Raw genomic sequence first — 20,608 nt, forward strand, 5'->3', positions numbered from 1 at the left:
GCATTACATAATTTTTTTTTTTTGGATCAGCCATTACTCAAGCCAATAGTTTGACGGTGTGTAAGTTGGATATCAGCCTCGTACATCGATCTTTCTGTTTAGGATAGACCTGGTCACGAATTTCATGAAACACCTCGAGCGCTACGCGCTCTCGGTGTCACATGAAATTCGTGACCAGGTCTTTCCTAAACAGAAAGACCTCGTACTCGGTCGATATCCTATACATAAAACATACTACGCAAATTACAAAATATTTATTGATAAAGAGTCATAAACAATTGATTAAGTTCCAAACATGTCAACTTTATCAGAGCTATGTTGATTACATTAACGGAAATGGATGGTATGCATTATTTATTAGACAAGTGAGGGTCCCTGGTGGTGGCCTTCACAGGCGTTTCTGGTTATCTGAAATATGTTGTTGTCAGATATATAAAAATAGATTCTCCTGCTGTAAAGAGCTATATCCAACATACATTTCATTCAATAACATACAACAAAATTCTCACAATTTTTTTTAATTAATAATGTATTCATTATACTATAGTATGTAGGTGTGTAGTGAAGCTGTTTATTTATACTTCATATATTGACATGATGTCAGGTGTTTCTATAGTATTAATTGAGACCTCTTTCATACACATTAAACACCTGCGTTCTTCAGCGTCTATGAAAATGAAAAGTCATCGTAACGTGATATTGAATTCTGCTTACTTAGGTGAACATTTAATTTGTCAAATTTATGACAAACAATAAAATAACATCTTGTTATGCTCTTCAATTCTGTGCTTTATTCAAGTGAATGCAATTTATTTTGCGACACGCAATTAACGGAAAGTTTATCTTAATCTCTATGGCAACAAAATATTTCATGCACTTTTTGTATTAAAATTTGCTTGTATTTATGCGGGTTTTTTTTACCACAGTTTGTCTTATTTTAAAATTCTAATGCTTTTATTTAATAAGATTGACTGCTTTAATGACGAAAATTGAAATATCTTACGGACGCCACAAACGGTAAATTTCAAATGCAACCCTGGTATTTAAACAAAATGTTTGCATTGGTATATACATGCTTTACAATCTATAAACTGTCATTAAAATAATTTCTTGACTTTAAATGTCTTATGACCAAGCAAATCATGTACATGTATTATAAAAACAACTAAATCAATTTTTCAACCTGAAATGTTTTGTAACACACCGAATTTAATTCATCTAAGAAGCAAACAAAATGAACAGCTTATCAAATAAGCATTACATTTTACAAAATAAAAAATATGCGATCACTTTTATAAGCGTGAGAACATTTTTGGAAATATATCTACAATTCCTTTTTTTAATTTCCGCTTAAATAAGAAAAGCAATTCCAATTGCCTCAATCGAATCTCTTTGACAATGTCAAACTGTCTACCCTTAGGTAATCAGTCGTTTTGTAAATGAAACTAGATAAGAAAATACGGCATTCATTCAGGCAAGAGATCATTTAGAATCTATCTAGCTTTTATGTTCCTCAAACGTATAATTCTGCGATGCACTGAAGCATTAATATACATCGAACACGGCTTCGTTTTAATAGCTATCCTTTTACATGAACAGAATAGCTGTATATCAGCTTATATTGATTTTCTCTTTTTCAGAGTAAGGGGATGCATAAGCCGTATCAGATATCCAATAGAATGCACGACTTGGAAGAATAAATTCCACATATAGAAGTGCGCAAGGAACACTTGATAGAGTAGGTCACATGATGCGGGCGATTATGAATGTTTCCCGATGGAATCCGATTTTCATCATTACCTGTAGACACAACATTCTCGGAGACAATGCTGACTAAATAACATGTTTTCCTCCTACAAGACAAGATAGATATGAGTGTTTTTGTTCAGAAGGAGGATTTTAAAATTAATCCTATTGTCACGTGAGACGTATGGATAAAAAAAAACAATTGTGCTGGAGATACCTTGTTTTAAAAATTTAATCGGAGTGAGTGATGTTTATGTGATTGATTAAAGATGGAGATAAAATTACAAAGCTATTTTGTTAAAACATAATGATTACTCAAAACAGACTTCAATTATACGGTTACAATAAAAGACACATTATTTATCAGTAAGTTATATTTAAAAGTGTCTGAATCTAATTAAGTCAAGAAATTGATAACTAGTGTTTTAAAATTTACATTTAATGGCACGTTGAGAAGGATTTGGTTTGAAGCAATTTGAATAGTGATTTTTTGATAATGGTACGTTTGGGACATGTGCTTGTATAGGCAAAGATACCGTGCATGATTTCACAACATTCATCATTGTCTCATTTGCATAAGTAAATAATTCTATCACACAGAGACCTGTTATATTTGTGTGAAAATACATTTTCAATTTGTGCATAATGCATTTATTTGATTTTTTCATTATGTAAAACATTTTATGCATGCAACATGGTTAACGTATTCAATCAATATTTAATTGACACACTCTGTGTTTAGTCATAAAATGTATCACGTGTAAAAGGATAAACATGCTATTTGTTTGGGATAATGTTTCCAATTTCGAGTAAGTTAAATATCCATGCATATAAGTTCTGCCTTTAATGTCAAAATCAAGATTTGGAAGACAATAACCAGACATCTTTACGTGATCATCTGCTTTAGAATTTCTGGAGAGAGAATTCAATTAATTAATTGGATTAAGGAATTCTTGTTGGAAATGGACAGTATGCAAACATTGCTGAAAAGTAGTCTACAAGATACAGTAACCCAGGACGTATTTATGTAAGAAGAAAATGAATAATTGATAAGTAAAGTTTGTTTGTACTAGTTCAATAAATAAATGAGCCTACATTAATTCTATTGTAGAACGACATTGAATGAAATAGTTTCTTTGTGTTATATGTGGTATTAAACATTCAGGTATTGTTTGGTCAAAAGGAAAAGGTTAGTTTAGTGGATATACGAACAAGTTTTCTATTACAATAGTGGATATAAGAAAGAAAAGTGGAGTAGATACAAAGTCGATTGCAAAGAAGTGGTCGTATTATTACTGTTTCATTTGGAAATAACTGAGATATGGAAGTATAATGGAACAAGTGTTGACTTATTTTAAAATAGGATTACATAGTAAATATCACCCGCTATTATAAATTAAAGTAATACCTAACGTGTGCAAAGAGCTATATTACATGTAAAGGTATTAATGAAAAAGTGCTACCTCTTTTGTCTTTTTACTAAATTAAGAACGTCGAGTTGACGGGAAACCGTACACTTAAAATTCACAAGAACTTATGAGGATATTGTTCATAACGGAAACGAGACATTTAGTTATAACATGATGATTAAATGGTTACGAAACATGCCTTGTACCATGAAACACACAAGTTTCTGGCTCGGCATATGCTTATTCTATGCAATTATTAAAAGCGGTAAGTATTTTAGTAAATTATGTATCATTTCTTTTGAATCATCAGTTAAGGTATTTTGATTTTTTAATTGTTTTTATCTGAATTCGTTATTATTTATTGTTTCATATTAATACTCAGATTTTCATCCTGAACGTAAATTATATTCTCGAGCTCTTCATCTTTTGTTTCCAATCATTTTTTCTTTATTTATTTTTTTCTTTATTTATTTTTTTGCGAAGTATTATGTTTCTGTTAATAAGGTTAATAAACAGATTGTCGTTAAATATCAGTTTTTCATACACATGTAAATATAAGACAGAATTAATCGTTATTATATTCAGTTACACAGCTTTATTTGTTAGATCTATGAGTAAACAACCAACGTAAGTAAACAGCCAACGATCATTAACAAAAGTTGTTTATTGACAGTCTACTTCAAATAAATAGATAATTGAAAATCGTCTTGAGAAAGAGGTTAAGATAAATTTCCATTTTACAATTTGGAATATATATTAAATTAAAGACGTTAAAAATAATTTCAAACATTAGAATAAAAATTATTTTAGTAGAATAACAAAAAGAAAATAATAATTTATTTAATGGAAAAATTGGAATATCTTGTATAACATTTTCTACCTGTTTTCAAGATGTGATAAAGCTTTCAAATGAATAACACACAACTTAAAGTAGATTGGTCTTCAATTTTCACATTTTCCATAAGTATTTCAAATATTGATAAAACGATAGAAATGTATCATTTAGATATTTTTATGAAATATTTCTAGAACAAAATGGTGATAAGAGTTCTAATACGATTAAGTATAAACATGCATATGATTATTAATAATATTAATGTTCTAGATCACTTTATCTTTGCTATACTTGTATCTTATTGGTATGTCACATCTAACAAAACAAAAACATCCATCGATTATCCCGTGGTTTGTTTTTAAGTATGATACTAAATGCTGTCAACATAACTATTCATGGTATCACAGATCTTCCATTATTGACCAATTCGCTTTGAGCTGAAACATAAAAATATGATATACATATAAATTTCGTAAATAATTGTGTTCATTAGTCAATAAAATTCTACAAAATGATAATAATCATACTCGTCATAATCAAATAAACATGATCATGTTACTACTAATATTTCTCACAATATAACCATATAATCCTGAAGATAAGGACGTATATCGTGCACAGTATTAGAGACGTTCCTTAAGTCACAAGGGGGAAAACAGACATATATGCCATACAAGCTTGTTTCCTGTTACACTAAATATCAATTTCTCAGTGTCTAGATATGGTATTAAGAAATCAATGTTTTATGCGTGGAACCAGCCTGGAAATGACAAAGAAGTGACATTAATAATGTAACAATTGTGTTTCATTTCCTTTTTGAATATTTTCAACGCTTGTCGATTCTGTAACTTACGATGTCCTTGAACCGGGTCATATCATACATTGACGAAAGACAAACATGATTTGGCAAAAGAACTTATACAGATGCAAAAGATCCGCAAGATTCGAAATTCTGTAGCATATAGAATCATATGACATAGAAGCAAATGTTTGTCTTTGACTATTGTATTAAAGGTACAATTATATCACCACGTTTAATTATCAACAACCTTCTCTTGTTTCAAATTAATACAGCTGTCACATATTTCTTTTTATTTTATTTACACAGCAGGTTGCGGAGCTTTTTTGTGTGTGATTTAAGGGGGTGGATGAGGTGGGCTTATATATTTTCAGTCTTTAAAATATGATGTTATACAATTAATTTTATAATCGTTGTCATTTTTATACACTAACATTGAGCTCGCCTAAGAAATGTTTAAACATTTTGCATAATCGCGACTATATTACATCGTCAAAGACACGTTTAATAGTGAGTATATAAAAACAAAATGGTAAGATCTTTTACATGATAAGAATGTTCTAAAGAATTCTCTTTTTTCCCACCTATAGTAAGTTGTTTTTTTTTCCTTTTAGTAAATGATCAGGAACTTCATATATTTTCTTTATTTTTGAATGTTCTTTCTTCCAAAATAATGAACAACTTTAAATAAAGAACTTTTAAAAAGCCAGCAGCAACCAAAAACTGTATCAGTTACAGGTTAGTGCTTATGAGAATCGTTTAAAAGATTTTATCAAAATATGCAAAAGAGAATTGTACTTATTTGTAAAACGAAACAACAACTTTTATCTATGTGTTTAGCTGCATGCTACGAGAATCAAACCCACAAATAAAAACAAAAAGAAAAAGAAAGAATGCTCCAATGTATTCTATTCAAAGTGTGTTGTTCAAATGATGATCAGATTAAGCTCATAATTACGAATTAACGGAAAGAAATATTTTGTTTTAATGAAATACGCCCGGGGATGAAAGGAATCTTGGAATCTTTAGCAGGATACTGCAATTGATTTGAGTAACACTAACCTTAACAAATTCCTTTGAAGTTCTTGAACATTTATTGATCTGATTGATATCAGCATTTTACTGATATTGATTTATCAGTTAGGTGTCAAGAGCGGTGGGCTTTGATCTGTAAGCCATTCTTATTGTTTTCGTTTCCAGTTACACATTTGTCTTATTTTTTGTGATTATTTTATACACATTTGCAGAATAAAACCAAAATCATTGGTTCAAAATTATTTCATCGGAAGAAATTTTTTTAATAATGTTTTGTTCCTAAAAAAAAATAGAAGAAAAAACATTCGTGTATGGTGATCTATTTTTGAAACTGCTAAATTGTTTAAATTTCCTTAAGAAGAATGTTTTACTTTCTTTAGATAGGTGTCTTATTGGAAAGAAATAAACTTAAATTGTAGTTATACTTAAAATTGTTTTAAAACATGAGCAGTAAAAGTCAAAGTTCTCAAAATTCGTTTTTGTGTTTATATATATCTATTAAAGTGTATAAAGATACATATCTGTAAAATTATTGAAAAAAAAAGAAAAATAAAGAAGGTAAAAATACGTGAGTGACGGAAATTAAGTGTGATTGCCTCCTTATAAACGAATTGCGCATGCACGAACACATTATATTTTGTTCTGGAGCATTTTATTCTGTTCACGTACACTATTCACCTGTCACAAAAATGAGAGATATTCTGTGCGAATCGATCATACTATCATGGAAGCAACATGCTTATGTTACCCTTTGATAAATTAATCAGAATACTTTATAAGATATAGCTTTATACCCTGTAAAATTAATAGCGGTATATTGAAAATAGCAATGTCATGCGTCACGTACACACAGCTACTTCAAACATTGTGATCTCCCTATATTACTCACTATATCATGAGAAACGAATGATACGCCGTAATGCTCGTTATAAATGTAACATAAAAGGCGGTAATATAATGGTAGTTTGACATGAAAACTAAAGCGTTTCATCTACAAAGTTTCAATCTAAATCCAAGGCGTGAACTTCCTGGAATGTCTGATGGACTATAATAAAAATGGCAATATGAGTGTTAAATGCGTGTTGTTTTTCTTCTTTAATGTCAAGGTCATTGAGCATTTAAAATGCTTTTTTCTGAGACAACAATTGAGGCAAGGAAGCTATCCGTAATCTTATAAATTATTTCTCAGTCTGAAACGAAAGCATACTCACAGAAAGATCGAGTGTGAAATAGCAAAAACGTAAATGTTATTCATCACGTTAACCATATTATTTTCTTGAGCATCTATCTGAAAAAGATCGGGATCGGCGGGACAAAATTGATTTTAAAATATTTCAGCTAACTTTGGCTTCAAAATTTAAAAAAATGTAATGGTTTTCGTCTGTGTCTTAAAATAAGAATCTACAGACAGATTTAAAAGGCAAGCTTTGTTTATCTTATATTTAAAGTTTTCTTTAACTTAACTTGCTGCTAGATTTATGTTATTGATTTGCACTGCTTTGAATTTATAACAGCCTATTTAATGTTTAAGCAATTTCAATATCAAAATAAAATAACTGAAGCTCGTTTAGAAATTTTACTAAAGCTATTTTTTTATATATATTTTTGTTATTGAATGTCAATAAACATATTTGTTAAATATATTTTAATTGAATAAAGAGAAATATTTCTGAAATTGTAAACCAAAAGGACACAACATTAGGCTTTTATTTATAAAACGTAAACTATTAATAATATAACCAATATGTATGATAAAAAAATATGCTTCGCAAACATTTCATTTTACAACATCCATCAATTTTCACTAAGTTCTTATCTTACCCAAATGCATAAAACATTGGAAATGTTCTGTATTTTAGGAAGCCTTCAAATTTAGCTTTGTCAGCATACCAGTTGGAAGTCAATAATGCCTCAGAAATGCATTTATTTCTATTTCTCAAAAGCATTCTAATTTTGATGTACTTTTATAGTATAGAAAACGTAACTCAGTTGATTACCTGAACCATTATTTCTGTACAGTTGTAAGACATTTTGTTTACATTTGCTACTTTTATGACTAATAATATCACATTTATCACTTCTTTCGTCAAGTAAAAAGCATCAAACATTCTCTAAAACCATTAACTTAACATTATAAATTTCATGTTTGCCCTTTCTAAAGAGGAAAAAATATTTTGTTTGCGACATTATGTGCCTTTAAATTGGAAAATGAAGTTGGTAATTGATTAGTTGTTTTTCTGATTAAGAACGACAAAACCATATGCTGGCTGTAACCATTACAAGTGGTGTTAGTGACAATAATTCCTGCTCACTTTAGGCTTGCAATCAATTGCAGACTAGAATAATCAAATATAAAAGCAATCAAGTTCTTGTCGTATTGTTCTCTTTTAATTTTGTATGTAATGCATGAATCGTTTAATTCAATTAAATCTTTACACTTTTTTAAAATCATGTTTATCGTATTAAACAATCAAAAAATTTCGTATCCTTTAGATTACAGTTTCTGTCTTTAGTTAGCGCATTTTCTTTAACTAAAAACAATGATTATGGTCAGCACTGCATTATCAATTTCAAAACGGTTTTCCAGGGGCAGGTGCTTATTGCGTATGTGGGCACCACTTATGTTCATTTAAACAAATAAAAAATCTAAAGTTTTAAATATGATTATATTTTAAAGCTTAGTCATAAAAATGAAATAAATATTAAATTAAACATGAATATGCAGCTTATTCTGTTTGTATCTATAAATCTTAAGTTTTAACATACACAGTTTTTTTATTTTATAGTTTGGAGGCATGTAATTTATGCCTCATGTATCTATAGTTTACAAATTTAAACTTATAACGAAGCTTTGTATCAATAAATCAATCTATTGACCATATATGATGTATATTCTAGTTGTAATCAATAAATCTATAGTTGAAATGTGCATAGTATTCATGAGTGTTTTCTCGCGTTTGTTTTCTGTTTGTTTGTTTATTTTTTTTTCTCCAATAAATCTTAAGTTTAAACGTAAACACGTACGGATGAGAAACGTTTTATCTATAAATAAACAAAAATGATTAATGTGAAATCATCACAAGACAATGGTTGACCTCTTCATGATCATTAAAGAACAATGATTTTGTACTGAATCATTCTGCTTCGTTAGTCTAAATAATGTTGCCGTTGCTTGATTAATTTCACCAGTCAAGCAACTTGCGTGGACACGATTTATTCTAGCTCATTAGGCTGGCGAAAAATATTCAGCGTTTCGTCTTAGCTGAACAGTTAATTGAGCAAACCGATGCTATATAAGGAAATATTCTTCAGGAGTTTGAAATACGGAAAAATAAGTTGCTTAGGATTGGTTTTCAAATAGAATGAACGCTGTGTACAGCTTCTTTCGTTTTGCTTATAAATGTTGAAAATGGTGAAGCTCCACTTAGGTCCAATAGCCTTACGTATAAAAAAACATGAAATTTAGCATAGTTCAACTTTGGCACTTAAAGTAAAATATGCAAAAGATAAAAAACGAAATATACTCAAAGTTATACTGAAAATCTTTCTTCTTTTTTTTGTGCGATTCTAAGACAGATTTTAGATAAATGCTTAAATACTTATTTTAAGCGTTTTACACCTTTTTGGCCATTTTGTGCAATAAAATGATATGTCTTTTTAAAAAAAAGAGTGAGCAAGATTATCTAAAACGTTGCACACGATATTGTTTAAACATACATATGATATACAAATCTCGAAAAATATTTCTAGTTCCGTCGTGTAAAAAGCAACCTAATTTCGAGTCACTGAAATAAGCATACAAATACATTTATTGTTAAACATATATATAAAGCATGTTATAATACCATCACGATAAGGAATTTGTGGGGTTTTTGATTGATTTATTTGATTTATTTTAATTCTTGGTCTGAATACACTCAACAAACGTTTTAAATATTCAAAAAGCTAATTAAGTAAATTGATTTTAAAGAAAAGAAAATATATGCACTTCCATGAAATTTAGAAAAATAGTTATATGATAGTACTGTTAAGCTTTTTGCAAAGATAATGACATTTTGCTGTCAGCAATTTATGAATAACAATCCTAAATGCAAAAAATTCGGGAAGACGTCGGCCGTGTTTGTCCCCGGTTACAATGCCTTTGACGTATCAAAGGCAGCATCAGGAATTAATTTATGTATGAACGTTTTGTTAAAAATTCAAATCAAAGGGATACGTCATATTGACTTAGTTTCATATGTGATGATTTGCAATAATCAGTCACAACATTTTCCTTTGCTCAGTATAATAAAGTTCGCTATTTCTGGAGTCATTATATTTTATCTATTTATATACAAAAAGAATGTAATTGAAAAGTAATGAAGCCATCGTCGGTATTGTTTTTCTCTGAAATGATAATTGAAAAAAAGTTTTAATTTAAATAATATATTATGAAATGGAAATAAGTCGATACTGCTGTAATTGTCTTTAAAATTTACATTGAAGTTAAGAAAAGCGGGACTGAAGGTGGGGGAGGAGGTTTATTTTGAACAAGTATTTTTATACAATAAAAATATATATAAGGAAATGATTTTAGCAGCTCACAATATCTAACGAAGAACATTGTTGATTTCGACTAGATTTCTATAATGATGTATTGACGTGAACCAAAAGCATCTTGAAAGATTACTGTAAAATATAACTTTATTTTTTCGTTTCGATACTTATATTCTTCTTTTCTTTATTTTTGATATCCTTGACAAAATAAGCTACATTTAATTTATAAAAAAGCACTATTTGCAACAAGTCATTAATTTATTTTTAGAACAAACTGAAATATACTGCAACAGAAACTATTGTCCTTAATGTATTTGATAAAAAACTGATTGAATGAATTCATGAGCGACCAGACAAGTCTTTGAATCATTCAATGCCTTCCAGATGTAGCTACTGCATTAGATATTACATCTGGTTTCGACAATATTATTTGGCGTGTTTTATAAGTCAATTCCCTTATGGCCATTGATTGTAATTAACGCACGCTTTCACTGAAACAGATCCTCACACTACCATTAGAGCTATATAAATCTACAGCAATCGACAGAAAATTTGTGAATATATTCAATATACTAGAAGGAATGTCATTTGGGAGCAATGAAAAACACTGAAACAGTATGATACCACGATGTCAATTAAAACTTGTTATGATTATAATTGGTAGTATTAGATATCAGTTAAAAATAAATCATCTTCATAATTATATTCGTCAACAAAGGCATGTACAAAACGAACGCTTTAATAGATGTTATATTCATCATGTTAATCTGCTAAACAATGATTGACATTAATTGCTTATTGTCTATTAATCGGTGGTTGCGTCTGTTACGTAGTTCTGTGGCAAGATTTAATATGTTAGACTCCATTACAGTGATTTATTTAATAGCAGTTTAAAGTGGATTAGCAACATTCTTATACAGTCTACAGAAAAAGCGACATGTTGTTATTCAAAAACGCACAAAAATGAGAGAAAAAGATTTTTACAAATATCGATAGCAGTAAATCTAAACTTAATAACTGCTGTTTAAGAATTCTTTATATTTCCAAACAGCATTAAATTGAAAGAAGGTTATTAAATTTAAAACAAAATCAAGTTACAAATAATACTTATTACATAATGGATTTGATGTTACTTTAACAAAACCGTTCTACGATCATGTAACAATTTGTTAATTTGTTAAAACAAGCAAAACTGTTCATATCAACAAACTTCGATCTGCATGGTTATTATAGAGTTGTGGAAACAAATAGAAAAATATTTTCTTTTGATTAAAGGCAGATTTTACCCCGTTCACAAAATATTTTACTTCTTTACAAAATGCAAAAATGAAGTTTAAATAATGGTTTTAGATAATAGCTGATGTATGTTACTGATGAATGTGAATACTTGTCATAAAAGAAGCAAAATATAAACAAAAGTAGTATTTTGACTTCCATAAAAAAATATTTATTAAATGACTGTACTTAAAAGCAACACCTGAAAAAATTGGCTCAGTTCACTGGCTAATGAGTAACTTTCGGATACTGTTAAAGAACACTAAAACTGAAAAGCATTTGAAAAATAAAATTAAAAACATTTCTAAGGTATAATGGGCCTTTGAGATAAAAAACTAAAGGGCATTTAGAATAAAAATAGTTTTGATTTGAATGACAGAATTTTTTATCGTAGTAATTATTTTAATATCTAAATTCCTCAGACTCACATCAAACATTTTCGAGTTCAAAATAAAAGCTTTTTTAAATTCAGCTTGGGAGGGTTAGTTAAAGACAACAACAAATTGCAACAATGATTTTTTGTTATTTCATATAATACATTTTCACCATATTTCAGAATCAAACACTTTATCACTAACATCAAAATTGAATAAAACTATGTTTATTGTCGAATAATACGAGTACACATACTTGCGTTTCATTTACACTATATTTATTTAAGTTATTATCATAGAAATAATATTTATAAACGAAGTCATAAAACAATACAAATATAATGCTTTTAATAGTACAGGAATTTGAATCTCGCTTTGAGATCACACTTAAAACTACCACACATTGTAGTTTGAGCGCTTTTTAAAAAAAAAATGTCATCAAAAGATAAAAATTCACCAAAGACTAGTACATTTGTATGGAACTAGATGATCAATACATGTCTTGTCCGACAAAAAGAAATCTTAGTAAAGAATTTGCAATGTTTATCCTGTTTTATTTAATGCTTTTCAGGGGATTACTGATTTATCCGTGAAAATTATATTTGATAATTTCACAGTGAAAATTATCAAATATAATTTCACACTTTTCAATGACGAAACTACTTTTTTAAGATTTTCCCCATGTGGTACCTCAATTTTTTTTTTGCTGACAATTCTGACAATGTCAGGCTGTTTAAAGAAAAAGCAAAGCTTAAATTGATAAATAACTTTAATGTCAAAAGTAATAAAAAGAAGAATTCTTACTTCTATTCATTCAAATTCCAATCACCAAATTTCGTCTCTAAATTTTTTTGTTTCATTTTTATAGTCTGAAAAATACATTCCTTCCCCATGCAAAACTGCTCTTGGTGACATTTAGGCATATTAAGTATCCTACGAGCAATAACTTACTGCCGTATGCTTTATGAAAACTTGAAAAGCAATGACAGCCATCACTCGAAGAATAAGTAAAACTACCCAGCGTTCCTGAGCAAGCTTCCAAGTTTTCCATTTTCCTAGCTCCTTTTTTGAATGTTTTTATATATGTCAACACTTATTTTTTGTCTGTTACAATCCTCAAATAAGTTTTCTTTCTTTTAAAAAGGTGTATGACTAACAAATCGAAATTATATCCCTCTGAATCTTACACAATTATTTTACTCCCATGAAATACACTACTTTAAAAAATGGCTGCCGCTTACATTTTACAAAGCCAGGTCTACAATAAATTCGCAGTAAGTAACAGAAATATGGATGGATGGTTGGACTTTTTCTCCTAAAAGAATTGTTTGTTTTTATTATTAAAATAAGCGATCATTCATATTTTTTAATAAAATGAATAAATATCACCGTCATTTAACGTTGATTGGCGGACTTATTTTGCAGCTCAAGACTTCTTGTTTTTAATGAGAAATTCTGACTAAATGGGGCTCTCAATGGGGAAAATAGATTTTAATATTAACAATAAAATTATTGAAATTTCGTTTAAACTTGTTTTAAGCATAAAATAAAAAGAAAATTTGTTTGTTTGTTGTGTAAGATGTTATTTTATTTCATCTTGTGATTTTTAAAAACAGTATTCTCACTCGTGGCTACGCCGCTCGTGAGAATACTGTTTTTAAAGCCCACTCGATGAAATAAAATTTCATCTTACACACAAACAAACAAATATCCTCTATTTAATTTAAACCTTTGCTACGTTTTATTTAGTACATATTGACTTAAATTATAAAAACGTCTTATAATGGTTGCAAGTAGATCATAAGGTTGCGGGTAGATGAATTCTGCGCTTAGTTTTTTATTCTACAATCGATTGCTGCACAATATAACATAGAAAATTATGTCTATAATAGAGAAAAAAACTCAAACCTGACATTTATATAATGAGGTCTACCTGCACCTAGCTGTCCTTCTCAGGTTAACGGGTGTGATAATAGGGGTCTTTATATCTGTGTGAAGTGAAACATAACATCTGTTTGGTCACAGTTCCTCCATGGAAACTGCAATGTTTACTGCTTTGCATATTTAATAAATGTAAACAAATTTGATGATGTTTTAGACCCGTTTTTGTGTGGGAGAGTAGGTTTAATATTCTTATGACGCATTCCATGCTAACCACATGAAGCTGACACATTAAATATATCATCTGTTTCTGACATTGTTTTCAATATCATAAATCAGTACTTTTGCGATCATTATATGTTAACGATCATTTTCTATGGAACTGTCATATACATTTCTCCATATTTCTCCGTGGCAATCATATCCCTTCACATATTTTTTTTGTGAAAAAAGGCAATAACTTTGGTTTTCTTTTTGGACGAATTTAATGTGTCAATGTTTTTATTGGCTTTCAATTGTCAACATCCATTCAACTCTAAACGTGCTTGGACCGAAAATGAATATGTTTTCGCCACCAGTAAAGAGTCAGACCAGCCAGCACATAATCTGACTAGGCTGTTTTCTGTTGCAATAAAGTTTTATTTATTTTGACCTTTCAATCTTTGAATTGACCACAGGTGAACGTTATTACATAGAATTAGCAGGTTAATGTGATATTATTTGTCGTAGTGAACATTTAAGCAGTTTAAAGAAAACTTCATGTTTAGGGGGAATTTTTCCATATCATATCATATATTCGGTGTCTGGCATATGGAGCACACTGTATACAATAACATAATGCACAAATGTCATGTAATTGCAAAACTATCGCCGAAGATGCAAGTTATGTCACTTATCTATGTTCTGATTTTCAGCTTTAACAATCGATTGCTACGATTGTAAGTCTCAAAATGGCGATCATAAAGAATGTGACGATACATTTGAGAGGGATATTACTACTTACAGCCTTATTTCAAGAAACTGTTACTATGGTTTCTGGAAAGCACAGTTTTGTATAAAACTAAAAGGAACTCGAGGTGAGTATCTATTTAATTTTCTTAAATATCTCATACACAAATTAAAAAAGACTTATCTTTTACATTCCATAATTAATATTGGCTTTTAATCGAAACTCGGAGTTTTAAAAATGATGTGCTTTCATAAAAGAAACAAATGCTGAAAGATCAGTACAAAATAAACCTTGTTATTGACTGAAAAGAATTGATAACAGTAAAAAACTATTCTAATTTAGTTTATAAAAATATTAATTTTGATGGATATTATAATGCATTGTTAAGCTGTCTACCAGAGTAGATCAACCTGTTTTTTATTCCGGCGTTAGTATCGCCATTAGAATTCAATATTTTCTATTATTTTATCAATTCATACTACCTTAAAATTTAATCTATGCATTTGCTTTTGTCTAACGAACAAAATACATATTTTTAGTCAATTAATAAATTACGATTTCACACTCCTTGTTCTGTACTGAAACATAACAGTCAAATGTTTATGTAATAGTATATACGTAAATAATGCAGTATTATTATTCTTATATGACATTTGAATGATTTGAAAAGTTCCGCTGCATATACTTGATACTCAATCAATCTGTACAATTCACATTATCAGCTTATTGATAAATTGTTTTGTTTCCTTTTTTTTTTTAAATAAAAAAAATTATTCATAAATTTTCAGTCGTCTAATTTATATACAACGTGCAGTATTATTAATACTTCAGTTGTATTAAATGCTTCAGCTTTTCAGCTATATAATGCAATGTTTCATATCAAGTCGTAAATCTGTATTTTATCTAAATTATTTATACATTGCAGCTGATGGTTCAACAATTGTCGTGCGACAATGTACAGTAAAGAACTGGGGCAGTCACTGTGGACTCATCCAGTTTCAGACATCGAAAGGACTAGAGGACATAGATGGTTGCTTAGAATCATGTGACTATGATGGGTGTAACATGGCAACGACTTATAAACAGAACTATTTTGTTTTATGTATATCTGTGATTTTTGCATGGACGGTTTGGCTTTGGAATCGTAGATAATTCTAAATGTAAAAAGAAATCTATGACACATTATGTTTGCTCACTCTTTTATCTTTTTTGTATTTAACTGCAAATTGTACTATTTATTTAATGGTTTTAGTTACAAATTCATGTCATTATTTATATTATCTAAAACACCTTATGTAAAAATGATTGAGAACGATTGGTTTGAACGCTAACAGGGCGTTTAATATAGTTCATATTTGTAGTTCCAAACTTTGGCTTTTAATCCCAATCAAGGAATAACTTCACGCATTCATAACAATGAATTATGCCAAATTTATTTTAAGAACGTGCCGACACTTGATGTAGTGAAATTGCAAACGCTTTTTGTTATTTTTTATACTTTATATGAACAACTAACTTGAAGATCAGCCATTATTATTTCAGTTATATTTGTTATTTTCGAAATGTTAAAGACAATTAATTTATGTGTAATACCATTTTAAATGACGAGTATTAAACGTAACCATTCGTTTTCATTTGTATGTTTACCAAATAAAACTAAGTATAAAAAAAATTTTGACCAAAAAACAAATCCTTATAGTTATATAATTATACAAAAAATATTTAAAGCTTCTTATATTGATAAAACAATAAAATGTGTCAAATATGAAAAATATCAACAACAACTGATTCTAAGACTATAAGTTTCATTGTTTTGTACTCTCATTTGACTCTTTATTGCACGAAAACACACATTGATGTTGTTCAGTAAATTATTTTTATTCACGTGTGTAACCAAAGGTAATTATATCGTTTGTGTCGAACAACGTTATCAAAGACATGATTATAATGTGGTTATTATGTATATAAATGAGAGAATGAAGGATACACAGTGATAAGAGAGTATGATATTTTAAACAAGCCAGAAACAAAGTCAGAAGAATATTTCATATAGGTATTTTAACAAAATATAACTGATGAATAAAAAATGAGAACAAAGACCAACAGCGCACTTGTTCACAGCCCCGACATAATCCAGTCAGACAAGCAGGACATCAATAAGGCACCGAACCAAAAACGAGAGATGTTGCAGGGGCGGTGAAAGGAGGGAAGGGACATTTAATAAGTGAAATGATCAGAACAAAATGGGGTCAACTAAACTAATAAAACTTAACTTTAATTTAATTCAATTTAACTTTATGTTAAACTAATAAACAAGGACTGTTTCATATGAAAACTACAAAAATCAGTACACGTCACTGTTATAATGACTTGTGGACGGTGAAGATATACATGTATATATCATTACATTCAGGCTTTCATTAACAGATATCTTTCACACATTCGTGCAACTATGAAACCACATCTTCTTCTCGGCTTCTGAAGACCAGTTAAGCCGTTCAGACTTAATGATATTTAACAGTTTTGAATAAATGTTGGACTTGAAATTATCAAATAACCAGTGTTAATAAAGCGAAGAATAATGTTTTTTAGTTCTGTGTTCTCAGTATTATGTTTCAGTTGATTTTTAATGTTGTTCATCATGTTATTGGTTGTAAAGTTTCATGTTATTGTTTTGGTTGTGTGAACACATAATATCACTTGATGTTAAAGTTTTATTGTTTCCTTATTTCACATTGACAAAAAATGAAATGAGAGTGCTTTATTGTGTAACGATGTCAATTGATGTTTCACAATCAATGAATAAAATATTAATGCAGGTCAATTAATTAGTGCTAGTTTTTATTTATTTCAGAGAGTATGTAGATATTAAAATCACCAAATTATATTATCTGAATGTAATTTAAATTATTGTCATGGTTAAATGACACATTATGCTTATGTCTCTGCTTTGGGTCATTGCTCAAACATTTTCAGACAACATTCAAGATTTCAACTATCAGCATTTAATCTTTATCATTCTCGTCAAAAGCAAAAGCTATATTCAAAATATTTACTTATTTAAAAAATGTGTTTAAATATAAAAAGATATATTTCTAAATGTCCGAAAAGATTTGAATTATCAACTGCTTGGCTAATGTTGACTCAATCACTTTTTTCCTCTATATATTTTCAAAAAAAGGTATTTACATATTGTTGGATGAAGGTGAAACTGACATAAATTGGTAATGCTAAATCTGGTGTCGTGGGTGTGCATGAATAGAAGCTTGCATTTACGACTATTGTCGAGAAGCAGCTTCAATCAAATAAAGTCGTAAACTTTTTCAATTTCTTCGCATTTGGTGACCTTTAAGATTTTACTACACTGAAAATAATTGTGCGGCGGTGGAACTGTTGTATTATCATTAGTACAAATCGCTTGCGACTGTTTTATGCATTAAAACAATTTAGTAGATGTAGTACACGTATCTATTATTTTTTTACAAAACCCACCAGAAATTGAAATATCAAGCAAAGGACATCTTCATGAAAAAGAATTACATATAGATTTTTTTTTCTAATTATAAACTGCAATTTGGTCCAGTCCAGTCCATTTAAAATTAGAATTGCAATCATGATATCAAATGTAAGAGAAAAATGTTGATGCTCAAATCAAATTTATTGAATTTACAAAACTTTTCATTGATCTATAAGGCTATTCAGATCATTAAATTTGAAACAAGGGTAATAGTTACATATAGTTCTTGATAAATCGTATTGACTTTTATATTGCTCTATATTAAAACTGAATATTTAAGAAAAATTGAAAGTGCAATGAGTAAATTTTAAAAATACAACTAGCTCCAAAATTGTGCAAAATAGAATTATGACTTTGTAAAATGTATGTTTCGTCAATGAAAATAATCCATTTATTAGGATGCAAGTTGATATAGCCAATTCGTCTTTATTTTTACTCCCGAGAAAAATCAAATATGAAACTTAAAAATTGGCAATAGTTCTTAAAACATATCAAAATGAGTTATGATTTTAACATTTAGCTTTTAATTCAGCTGTCAAATTTGTATCTCCAATATTAACCGAATAGTATACTGCACTTGAATATAAAGGGAGGTAACTTTAAAATTATGCAAAGGATAGTAAAAATTATACATTTTAAAGAGTTCTTATGTACTGCACTTCTGCTTAATAATATCTGTTTATTACTGCCTAAATTTGACATCACCATTTGTTTTGAGTTAAGCGCCGTGGAAAATTCAGGTATGAAAAAAGGCAAAACGGTTGCATTGCACTTTGTAGCCATATTTACTAATCAAGTACCTCACATAAAAAGTATGTGAAGACGGATGTCTAACAGACAAAACAAGGAATTTCGGACGCAGAAAGGCGAAGCTAAACACCTCCGTCTACGTCGAGAGATAATTTAAGCTTGCACGTATTGCGAATACCTACATTTTTGCCTTATTTCGTGTTCAAGTTATGCATAAGTTCGGCGACTTTGACAACTTATACAAACTTAAAAATTATGGAAAACTAGAATATGTTAACATATGAAGCTACAAATTATATCAACAGATATTTCTATTTATCAGAACTATATAAGATTAAGCAACAAAATTCACAATTGGAAACCGCAAGGACAGGGAAAGCTAGTTTTGCCATAACGTCTGAGAGGCAGTAATTAAGTGACCTTATGTATATTAAGAGCTTCTTAAGACAGTCTCGATGGTTATTAACGGTCGTTTTGTCTCAATCAAATCATCATTACGTGAAAATGTCTGCTTTTATGAGGAAATTCTCTATTCTGTTTGAAGAAGTGCTAATGAAACGAATATTATTCGCACCTTAAAAGCCGTAATGACCATGTTGTAACCGATTTGAAGATATAAAATATGTCTTACATTTTACAAGGTACTTACGTATGGAATATTTTATGACAATGTCTTTAATATTAAGGAAATTTAAAAAAGCTGCTTAGGTTACACGCAATGATGATTATTGTCTTGTTTCACATATCTTTTACAAGGCGGAAAAGCAAAAACATTATCTTAGCTCCTTAACGTTCTTATGCGAAATAAGCCAATAAATATGTTTGGCATTAAATTTCTAACATTTGCTTTCTGGCATATTTTGTAAGAAGATTCAACATATATTATAACAATGCCAGTTCTTATACAAGCAAGAACGCTATAACAATCTAGTTTAAAGTTATGGCTGTAATTTGAAATAAACTTTACTCATAAAGCTCAATAGAAACCAGTAGCGTTAAAAATAAGTACACTGTACAAGGAATGCAACACTATAACATTCTTCAGTACTGGAATTTCGTATGTTTCCTATAACAGTCATTATTTCTGTCATATTTTTTCCTCTCAAAGATAATAGAATTAAACGAGAGTCTAAAGGTCGATTATTCTGCAGAATATCCTAGATAGTCCTTATCTCTATTAGGTGTCCGAATTAGAATTATTGCTTGAGAAAACAGAATCACAAGTTTATTTTATTGAATTCGATAGCTGCTATTTGAAAGTTTTTTATTCAAAATAAAAAGATATAAAGAAATTAGCAATTTTTTTCTATTTCATCCGTTTTATCGTCTTATTTGTGATATGCAGGCTTCATAACCTCAGATCCCCTTTCAAAATTCTATTTTATTTAATTCCGCCCATTGTTTTCTCGTTTAGGGCAAAACCATTCTTTTACTTGGGGACCATACGCCGCTTTTCATGGAATGGCACTACTGTGTCACATTGAAGATTCCATGATAACCGC

General features: G+C 29.4%; 1 protein-coding gene across 1 annotated transcript; it reads left to right on the forward strand.

The window, feature by feature from the left end:
• Positions 1-1,656: 1,656 nt before the first annotated feature.
• On the forward strand, positions 1,657-16,541 carry LOC132728753 (uncharacterized). The gene is made up of 3 exons (XM_060714423.1): positions 1,657-3,420; positions 14,805-14,966; positions 15,765-16,541. Exons 1-3 carry the CDS (start codon positions 3,327-3,329, stop codon positions 15,989-15,991), a joined length of 483 nt encoding a protein of 160 aa, XP_060570406.1. The 5' UTR covers positions 1,657-3,326; the 3' UTR covers positions 15,992-16,541.
• Positions 16,542-20,608: the final 4,067 nt, after the last annotated feature.

The sequence above is a fragment of the Ruditapes philippinarum genome, unplaced genomic scaffold, assembly GCF_026571515.1.
Source record: "Ruditapes philippinarum isolate M1 unplaced genomic scaffold, ASM2657151v2 ctg4204_1_1_1_1, whole genome shotgun sequence".
Taxonomy (NCBI): domain Eukaryota; kingdom Metazoa; phylum Mollusca; class Bivalvia; order Venerida; family Veneridae; genus Ruditapes; species Ruditapes philippinarum.

Coding starts and splice junctions, on each gene's coding strand:
- LOC132728753 (XM_060714423.1), top strand. CDS start 3,327: ATGATGATTAAATGGTTACGAAACATGCCTTGTACCATGAAACACACA. Junction 3,421..14,804: donor CTATGCAATTATTAAAAGCG/GTAAGTATTTTA, acceptor TCTGATTTTCAG/CTTTAACAATCGATTGCTAC. Junction 14,967..15,764: donor AAAACTAAAAGGAACTCGAG/GTGAGTATCTAT, acceptor TATACATTGCAG/CTGATGGTTCAACAATTGTC.